The sequence below is a fragment of the Anabrus simplex genome, chromosome X, assembly GCF_040414725.1.
Source record: "Anabrus simplex isolate iqAnaSimp1 chromosome X, ASM4041472v1, whole genome shotgun sequence".
Taxonomy (NCBI): domain Eukaryota; kingdom Metazoa; phylum Arthropoda; class Insecta; order Orthoptera; family Tettigoniidae; genus Anabrus; species Anabrus simplex.
In genome coordinates, this window is record NC_090279.1 from 197,329,403 (window position 1) to 197,340,287 (window position 10,885).

Genomic DNA, 10,885 nt, shown 5'->3' on the forward strand with positions numbered 1-10,885 from the left:
ACATATTGCATAATGCGGTACAAACCAGTGCTGATAGTAGAAACCATTGTAAATAAAATGCATTTCCGCATTTACACCATTCGTGTTGAACTGAAAGAGTTTTCCCAGTTTGCTGAAAAACAGGCGATTCGTAGTGTAAAGAGTAGATGGCTTTCCTTGTGAATACAACCATCGATATTTACGAGGGGCTAAAATCTTATAGATCTTAAAATATTTCTTTAGGGATCTTCAAGCACGGCTATTTTATTCAGAGCCAACTGAAAGCGCTTTCATCAACCATAAAAAAATATTGAGGCAGCAGATCAACCAATCAATCAATCAATCATTACTGATCTACATTTAGGGAAGTCGCTCAGGTGACAGATTCCCTATCTGTTGTTTTCCTAGTCTTTTCTTAAATGATTGCAAAGAAATTGGAAATTTATTTACATCTCCCTTGGTAAGTTATTCCAATCCCTAACCCCCCTTTCCTATAAATGAATATTTGCCCCAATTTTTTTTATGTTATCAAATTAAGTTTTGGAGGAGTTAGAAATATTGACAAGAAAATCAGATTAAGAAAAGATGAGAACTTTCAAACTACGAAAATTCAGTCTATGATAAGGGGGCTACATTGCAAGAGGATGCCTTGCTTAAATAATCTCAATTCCTGGAAATTTCAAGTTTATTTTATGACACATTAATTACCTATGTTGAAAAATGGGCTTAACCATTTCATGCGCTGAAACCATTTAACTGGGTACAGCTCAAAAATCATCTTCTTCAGAAGTCGGTTCAGTGAAGTCTTAAAACTTAGCCGAGTTTGGTGAAACTATTTTGAAAGAAATATGTGAAGATGAGAATTTTGGGGAGGTTAACATGTTAAAAATCTATGTGAAGTAAAAAACCATGAACTAGAAAAGTGTCTTGGTGAAAAGTGGTCTATCATGATAGACAAGGTCGTTACGATTTTATTTATATAGATAAGAGTCAGAGAGAAATAACGAAAATCAGTGTTTACTCTGTGGAGAAGAAGTGGAAGAAGCGAATATATTAAGAGTATGTAGGACAACCAAAGCACTTAGAGTTAAATATGTGGGAAGTAAATATAAAACAAAAATAGAAAGTGAAAGAGAATTCTACACAATTTATTTATTTCCACTTTCTCCAACTGAATATTGCCCTTGAGGACAAAGTATACCAAAAAAAGGCAAGATGAATATTAAGAGTAATTGTGAATTGAGTACATACACAGGCCACATTTTACATAATATGTTATTGCATTAAAAATTTTGGTGGATATTGTTCTTTAGGATTTGGATAGAATATTTCAAGGCAGTCACTACTACTTCTCTTATTAATGCCTCATCGATGTTAAATGATTTCCAGAACTTGACGAAAAGAAGAGGAATTGTTCCTCTAGCGCCAACCATTAATCCTATGATTTCCATATCATCCAGTTGGTATTCTTGTTGATAGAACGGGATTGTTGGCTCATATGTTGTTTTCTTTTCCTCATGTACCTCATTGGGTTGTGTTTCGGTTGTCTCGAATCTGATCGTCGGATTTATTGTAAAGTCCTTTCGGTGGTCTTTGAAGGCATGATAGCGGATGAACTGCAGATTAACCGTGAATCCGTGCGACAAATCGTTACCCAGAAATTAGGAAAGAGGGAAACGTGTTCTCGTCTTGCGCCACATCACTTGACTGACGATCAGAAGTAGGCACTTTTAGAGGCTTCACAGGATTTTGTCGAAACGCCGCATGCGACACCAAATTTCTTGAACTGTATTGTCACTGAGGATGAAACCTGGTGTCTCAGGTACGACCCTGCAACGAAACGGCAAAGCATGGAATGGCGTTCTCCGAGCTCCCCTCGTCGAAAAAAGGTCAGAGCCGAAAAGTCACATATCAAACTCTCTTTGAAAGGAAAGAGATTTGACGATATTCCTGACATCCAACGAAACGTGACGAGGCTTTGAAACACCATTCTAAAGGAAGCCTTCTTGCAAAGTTTCCAGGACACGTATCGCCGATCTCAGCAGTGTATAGTTATGGGAGGGGACTATTTCGAAGGACAGTAAGGTCACTGTCGTGCATTGCTCATCTATGTTGATAGTACTTTATTGGCACAGGTTGTAAATGGTTGTCGTGTCATTAACTTCTGTCCTTAATTCAGCCATTAAGTACAAGTGAATTGAATGGTAGGACACTCCATTAGACTTGTGACACAAAAATAAGCATTAAATAAGCTAACGGAAGGGGAATATATATGTTGTCCTAGACAATATAGCATTGTTAACGTCTAGGACTAAATAAATTAGATGTATTGTATGTATGTTTAGTCCTCAGCCCGAAGGCTGGTTGGATCCTCAACAGCTCTGCCATCAGCTGTCATAGATGGCCTAGGCATCACGGAAGAGGCGTACTAGGGAAATGAGGAGTGTGGTAGTTTCCCGTTGCTTTCCTCACCGAGCCAGAAGTTGCAATTACATATCAGTCTGCCAAGCCCACTGAAATGCATACACCAACCGAGCCTATGAGCAATATTTTCACACCATTCAAAGCAGGGACTGGCTGCAGAAGGAATGGCATTACTAGCATCACTCATACCTCAGTAGATTTAGTGTAGTAATAGTCAAATAATTATAAGATGAAAATGTAATGAATGTGTCGAACTTAAAGGATTGCAATAAAAGAGTGCTTGCTCCCTGTCCAGTTTCAGGCAGGTTGTCGGATATTTGCGGTCACTGAGATATACTAGTGTCCACTCACAGAAATTCCCTAGCATTCACAGGAGATGAGATTTGAGGTCAATGCAGCAGGGGGAGGGCCTCATTAACTTAATCTCGAGGTATCTCCATTATTATTATTTTTTGCTAGTTGCTTTACGTCGCACCGACACAGATAGGTTTTATGGCGACGATGGGACAGGAAAGGGCCAGTAATGGGAAGGAAGCGGCCGTGGCGTTAATTAAGGTACAGCCCCAGCATTTGCCTGGTGTGAAAATGGGAAACCACGGCAAACCATTTTCAGGACTGCCGACAGTGGGGTTCGAACCTACTATCTCCCGAATACTGGATACTGGCCGCACTTAAGCGACTGCAGCTATCGAGCTCGGTTTCCTGCTCTCTCCTTCTACATTAACCTTCTGGATAAAATGTGATGGGAATCAGTACTTTAAAACATATCATAGAGGCGTACTAGGGAAATGAGGAGTGTGGTAGTTTCCCGTTGCTTTCCTCACCGAGCCAGAAGTTGCAATTACATATCAGTCTGCCAAGCCCACTGAAATGCATACACCAATAATCATGGAGATAATTCTCGAGTTTGGAGGTTGTTCATTAAATAACCAATAACCATTAAATAACCAATAACCAATAGGACTACAGAAAATCAAATGACGTCATCATTTTCCTCGTTTCATTTTACGTTAGGTTTTGAATTTGTAATTATTTTAATATTTTTATCGCAGATGGAACGCAGAAAGAATCCGTTTTTTAACGTGTTTCAACTATGCGCCAATGTTAAGATTGCTACTCAAAAAACCGTCATCTGATCTAATCCATGTTTCAAAAAACATGACATGACCTGTTCTTATCCTTCGGACAGACCCAGGTGACCATGCCATGTTAACTTTCCCTGTACGTTCTGTACATATAAGGATTGTAATATGCACAACGATTTGCCCTGGTAGTAACTGTCAACTCCATTACAGAATACAACAGTAAATACTTACACCAGGAAGTTTCAATATAGAGTGGCGTTTGTCTCTAATGCGCGCGAGAGAAGAATGTTGATCTAGAACGAGAGAGCAGGAGCCCAGGCAGGTTAGCGGGGATACCCCGAGATTAAGCTAATGATGCCCACTCCCCGCTGTAGTGACCACAAATCTCCTGTGAATGGGCACAAGTACATCTTAGTGACAGCAAATGTCCGTATACCATCGGGAACTAGGAGATGGAAGTATTCTACTCTTACTCTCAATAAATGCGCCTTTTCCAGTATTTCTCCACAAAATAAACAATGCTTCTCGTTATGATTCTCTTTCAGATCCACACCACATCTCTTACATCTCTATTTGAAAGCCTTACTTTCCTTATTGACATATTTTGGATAATTTCACAGAATTCCGATAATCTTCATTTAGTCTTTCATTCTGCCATTATCATCCGATTCTCTCAAAATACCCTTCTTTCTAATCGTTACTTTCTTGCCGAATTTCTTATCTTTGTTCTGAAATTCTCTACCCCAGTATTCTCCCATTCCTATTCTTTCGAGCATCCTTTTCACATTGTTTAGCCAATAATCATCATTTTAATGTTTAATCTGGTGTTGTTATGCTTATTTATTTCAGCTGTCCGAGGAGGCGCGTATCTTGCAGCTACCGACGATATGGGGGATGGTTTGCCGTGGGCCACCACAATCACATTCCGGTGACCTTACGCAGTTCCTCTTGTAGAGTGAGTCCTGCATCTTCCATGGCTGTGCTAAGCGAGAAAAGATCTCCTTTTCGATTATTCTTTTTTATTATGATTAGTAATGTTATAGTTACAACATGTACTAGAATTAGTGAAGACCATCAAGTATACATACGTTTTTCATAAAGTTATTTTCAAGTAGTCAAATTTTTCATTAATTTTCATTTGAAAATATATTTTTTTTAACTTAACCATTGAAGCTAGCTCGATAAATATTTTCTTCTTCATATTCTTCTTATGTATGAAATATACATCCATGCAAAATTTGATCTTAATATCTTAAAATATTTCAGAGTTCTCAGGTAAACGGTTCCGAAAAACAAAAGTTTGCTGGCGAGATGTAATGTTTACAGTGCACTATGTCTTCTGGTATGGGCTATATCAAATTTGTTACTTTCATTCGCCTGTCTCAGTCTCATCCTTGGCTTTGACAATATGAAAGTGACTGAGGTAAGTTATGAGTGATGCTAGTAATACCCTTCCTTATGCAGCCAGTCCCTGTTAAGAATGGTGTGAAAATATCGCTCATATGGTCGGTTGGTGCATGCAATTCAGTGGGCTTGGCAGACTGATATGTAATAGCAACTTCTGGCTCGGTGAGGAAAACAACGGGAAACTACCTCACTCCTCATTTCCCTAGTATGCCTCTTCAGTGACGCCTAGGCTATTTATGACAGCTGTTGGCGGAGCTGCAGAGGATCAAACCAGCCTTCGGGCTAAATACCCAACATACAACAACACACTGGTAACGAGCCACAAACTTACCGATAAAGGAAATATTAACAAAACTTTTGCACTGTTATAGAGAGAAAAGTTCAATTTTATATGAAAAAATACATTAAAAATTCGCATTTTTGGTCGGTCAAAGGTGTCGGTCCCCCCTTAATGTTAACCAATATTTGACTACCTTCCTAGCTATACCTGCTTGAATGTTGATATCTTCACATATTCTTCCAAGTCCGCTATTGGTTCTGCATTCAAGACCTGTTATTATTTTACAGAATGTATTACTTATTAGCATTATGTTAATAAAAATGTAATACATCAGAAAAACGCACTGCTTGCCTTAACGTTTCAAGTTTCTTGGAATTCGAAACTTTGGAAGATATCGATACTTGATAACCCTATGCTCCTATTGATCTAAGAAGCGTAAGCATGACCTTCACACAGATAATGTTCACCAAATTTCCTCCTAATCCATGAGAGCTGTGATTCTTCCACATCGTCCAGCTTATAAGGTCCAGACTTGAGTATGGCTCAATTATTTGGAACCCAATAATCACAAGGAACCTTCATAAATTGTTCAAATATACTCAAGGAATATGTTGCGAATAACTTGCACCACAGACGAAATTGCAAATATTTGATTTTTCTGTATAAAATAATTAATTATAAAATTGATGACTCAAATATTATCTTTCTATGCACCATAGAAACTAAGTAAAAGTAAGGTAAGGGTGTATTCTGCCCGAAGGCAGGTCCGAACCTCCGCAGAGGTGTGCCTGAGCCGGAGTTTACGTACAATAGGGTGGCCAGTTCCTTTCCGCTCCTCTATTCCCTTACCCCCCACTAACAGCGCATAGCAACCCATCCAAATCTTGACCACGCCCAATGTTGCTTAACTTCTGAGATCTCACGGGATCCGGTGTTTCATAGAAATATCTTCTTTCTTTCAAAGGCCAAGACTGAAAATCATAAGAACTTCCCAATTAACAGAGCAATGAGACTTTATAATGAAATTCATCCCTAGGTTGATGCGTTTAGTATTACGGAAGCTACATTCACTTCGTTATGTAAACACTGTGTCCGCCTCTGTGGTGTAGTGGTTAGTGTGAATAGCTGCCACCCCCAGAGGCCCGAGTTCAATTCCCGGCTCTGCCATGAAATTTGAAAGTGGTACGAGGGCTGGAACGGGGTGCACTCAGCCTCAGGAGGTCAACTGAGTAGAGGTGGGTTCGATTCCCACCTCAGCCATCCTGGAAGTGCTTTTCCGTGGATTCCCACTTCTCCTCCAGGTAAATGCCGGGATGGTACCTAACTTAAGGCCACGGCCGCTTCCTTCCCTCTTCCTTGTCTATCCCTTCCCATCTTCCCATCACCCCGCAAGGCCCCTGTTCAGCATAGCAGGTGAGGCCGCCTGGGCGAGGTACTGGTGATCCTAGTTGTAATCCCCGACCAAGAGGCTGAAGCTCCAGGACACTGCCCTTGAGGCAGTAGAGGTGGGATCCCCCGCTGAGTCCGAGGGAAAAGCCGACCCTGGAGGGTAAGCAGATTAAGAAAGAAAGAATGAAGATTTTTTATGTTTTTATTTTATAACTTGCCTAATTATAGGATTGCCACTTGAACGAAGTTCAATATTGTGTTCACAATTTACCATCACTGCTTGTACTGTATGTATGTATAGTGAGTGGTCAGCCCGAAGGCTGGTTAGATCCTCAATAGCTCCGCCATCAGCCGTCATAAGTGGACTAGGCGTCACTGAAGAGGCGTACTAGAGAAATGAGGAGTGAGACAGTTTCATGTTGCTTTCCTCACTGAGCCAGAAGTTGCTATTACATGCATTCTGCCAAGCCCACTGAAATGCCCACACCAAGCGACCCTCAAAATCTTCTATACCAAAACCCACTTCATTTCTAACATTATACATCTTCTGCCTACCCAAGGTAGAATCTTGAAAGTGGAAAAATTCAAATACTTTGGTGAGTGGGTTGAATTCAACAATTCTGAGAAGTTCGCCGTCATAACACGTATCAACAAGTTTGAAACAGACTTTCGACTCACTCAAAACATATATAACAAAACGACCATCTCTCGAAATGCAAAAATTCGGCAGTATCAAACTGTAATTCGACATGAGGCATTATATGCAACAGCCTGCTCGAAAAAACTGGCAATTAAGGAAAGGAGGATTATCCGAAAATTTCTTGGTCCCAGTCTCAAAGATGGTGTTTACAGACTTCGAAGCAACTTAGAAATATACACCCACACCGAGAAGATATCAAGCGTAATCCGGAAAAGGTGGATTTTTACGACGCCTCTTCAGATTGCCAGCTGAAAGAATCTGTAAACGTTGCTTATTCTACTTCAGAAGTCTCGATAAGGATCCTTTAAAATATGGAATCACAGAAACAGACAATCAACTCCGAGTATCACTCAAACACATAGACAGGTTCATCAAGAAGAAGGGGTACGATGCGCATTGGTATCACCCAAATATCACTATAAAATTTGTCACAAATGGAACATAATAATTGCTTTTACACATATCAAGTGAAAAATCCCTGGCAAATTAAGAAATATTTGATTTTTGGAGAATATTATGTATACGTACTTTACCACTTTACAAGTACATTTGGTGTTGCACTCACAGTGACACACGTGTCTTGTCTTACACTTTCAACGATTTCCTGTGTGATATCTGTGTTCACTGAAGTTCTTTGCTTTCGTTTCATTGCTTCACTTGTCAAACATCATCATTTCATGAATTGTATCGCGATATACAATATTTAATAGGCGACAAAATGGTATGGCCAATGTACATAAGAAAAATTCAGTGGACTGGTGATTTATTGGTCCAGGGATCGAGCTACTTTCGTTCGAACAGAAATAAAAATATTTATTGGTCCAGGGATCATGCTATTTTTCTGTTGACCTCCATTTTGCTGTTTGAACTGGCCGCTCTAGTCATATGGACAAAGATAATGAGAATGTACAGACATAGCACTCCCATTCCACGGTGCTAGCCCTGGACCTGAAGAAAGTAACAAAAGACTGCACCAGCAGCGCAGTACGACATAAACCAGTCCTGTCTACAAGCCTTAAGTATGTTTTCATATTTCTCAAATAACGACGGTATTTCTTAATTTGCCAGGGATTTTTCACTTGATATGTGTAAAAGCGGGTACGATGCGCATTGGTATCACCCAAATATCACTGTAAAATTTGTCACAAATGGAACATAATAATATTCTCCAAAAATCAAATATTTCTTAATTTGCTAGGGATTTTTCACTTGATATGTGTAAAAGCAATTATTATGTTCCATTTGTGACAAATTTTATAGTGATATTTGGGTGATACCAATGCGCACTATACCCAGAAGAAGTCCCTACTCGACTGAAGCATGCCCATTCTGATGTATGGAAGAAAACACACTTGCCCGCAAGAAGACAAACAGTTGAGATCTCGAGGTCCTTAGCGCCCCTAACGATGAATAATAATAATAATAATAATAATAATAATAATAATAATAAACCAAACGAAACACCATGAAACTACAGCCCTTGAAGGGCCTTGGCCTACCAAACGACCGCTGCTCAGCCCGAAGGCCTGCAGATTAGGAGGTGTCGTGAGTTCAGCATGACGAATCCTCTTGGCCGTTATTCTTGCCTTTCTAGACCGGATAATAATAATAATAATAATAATAATAATAATAATAATAATAATAATAATAATAATAATGGACGGAAGAACGCAAGAAACAGCATAGCGAGTTCATGGAAAGATTTTGGGAGAAGAAGAAGAAGGGAAAAACATCATCAAGCTAACAAGTTCAACGTACTCTGTAAACGGGCATAACGAAGAAATAATAATAATAATAATAATAATAATAATAATAATAATAATAATAATAATAATAATAAAAATTTGGTCCGCCTCTGTGGTGTAGTGGTTAGTGTGATTAGCTGCCACCCCCGGAGGTCCGGGTTCGATTCCCGGCTCGGCCACGAAATTTGAAAAGTGGTACGAGGGCTGGAACGGGGTCCACTCAGCCTCGGGAGGTCAAGTGAGTAGAGGTGGGCTCGATTCCCACCTCACCCATCCTGGAAGTGGTTTTCCGTGGTTTCTCGATTCTCCTCCAGGCAAATGCCGGGATGGTGCCTAACTTAAGGCCACGGCCGCTTCCTTCCCTCTTCTTCTTCTTTTTTTTATTTTATTTTTTTTATTTTGCTTAACGTTGCACCGACATAGATATGTCTTACGGCGACGATAGAATAGGAAAGGTCTAGGATGTGGAAGGAAGCGGCCGTGGCCTTAATTAAGGTACAGCCCCGGCATTTGCCTGGTGTGAAAATGCGAAACCACAGAAAACCATCTTCAGGGCTACCGACAGTGGGGCTCGAACCCACTATCTCCCGAATACTGGATACTGGCCGTACTTAAGCGACTGCAGCTATCGAGCTCGGTCTTCTCTCTTCCTTGTCCATCCCTTCCAATCTTCCCATCCCCCGCAAGGCCCCTGTTCAGCATAGCAGGTGAAGCCGCCTGGGCGAGGTACTGGTCATCCTTCCCAGTTGTATCCCCGACCCAATGTCTCACGCTCCAGGACACTGCCCTTGAGGCGTGTCCGAGGGAAAAATCGACCCTGGAGGGTAAACAGATTAAGAAAGAAGAAGAAAGAATAAAAATTTGAATCCTTATATTTGGAAAATATATCACACGATGTCGAGAAAGTCGATATTTGTTTTCGGTATTGTCAGCGAAAGTATAGATATTGAATGAACTATCGATAGTTTAGTACATCAAGACGTATGTAGGCCTGTGGTCGGGATCGGCCAGAAAAAAACACACACACACAATCAATACCTTACCATGAAGACAGTAACAGCCAACAGCAGCACGACGAAGGATATTCTTTGGTTCATGATATGTAAACTTGTGGAAGCGCCTTGCTCTAAAACGCCGCCAAGAGATTATGTCAAGGCTTTATACTCAAAGTTTGTTTTGCTTATCAATCAAATCACTATTCAGCTGTACAGGAAGCCACCTTGCAGAAGTGTTGCTTACGGTGAATCACCGCGTTAAACCCACGACCTTTGGAGGTGTGTATTTAACGGAGATAGCACGATCGTGCGTCAGCAAGAGTGGATTCTGTTCTTGAACACAGCGCGCGTCGGCACATTTATTAAGTGGTAATCAGTCATTCAATAATAAGCCACGAAGCAACACATTTCCGATGAAGGCCACAGTACTACAGGCCAAGGATTATTATTATTATTATTATTATTATTATTATTATTATTATTATTATTATTATTATTATTATTATTATTATTTATTTATTTATTTATTTATTTATTTATTCATTTATTTATTTATGTCTTAATCTGTTTACCCTCCAGGGTTGGTTTTCCCCTCAGACTCAGCGAGGGATTCCACCTCTTCCGCCTCAAGGGCAGTGTCCTGGAGTGTGAGACTTTGGATCGGGGGATACAACTGGGAAGGAGGAACAGTACCTCGCACAGGCAGTCTCATCTGCTATGCTGAACAGGAGCCTTGTAGAGGGTTGGGAAAATTGGAAGGGATAGACAAGGAAGATAAGTGGGAAACCACGGAAAACCACTTCCAGGATGGCTGAGGTAGGAACTGAACCCACCTCTACTCAGTTGACCTCCCGAGGCTGAGTGGACCACGTTCCAGCCCT

General features: G+C 40.4%; 1 protein-coding gene across 2 annotated transcripts in view; it reads right to left on the reverse strand.

The window, feature by feature from the left end:
- LOC136886777 (uncharacterized) overlaps nt 1-10,124 on the reverse strand; it is a 44,550-nt gene extending 34,426 nt beyond the window's left edge. For both annotated transcript variants that reach the window (XM_068230712.1, XM_067159583.2), the window contains exon 1: nt 10,053-10,124. In XM_068230712.1, coding sequence (XP_068086813.1) covers nt 10,053-10,106 — 54 coding nt within the window. In that variant the 5' untranslated portion in view covers nt 10,107-10,124. The remainder of the gene's footprint in view (nt 1-10,052) is intronic.
- Between the last annotated feature and the right edge of the window lie 761 nt (nt 10,125-10,885).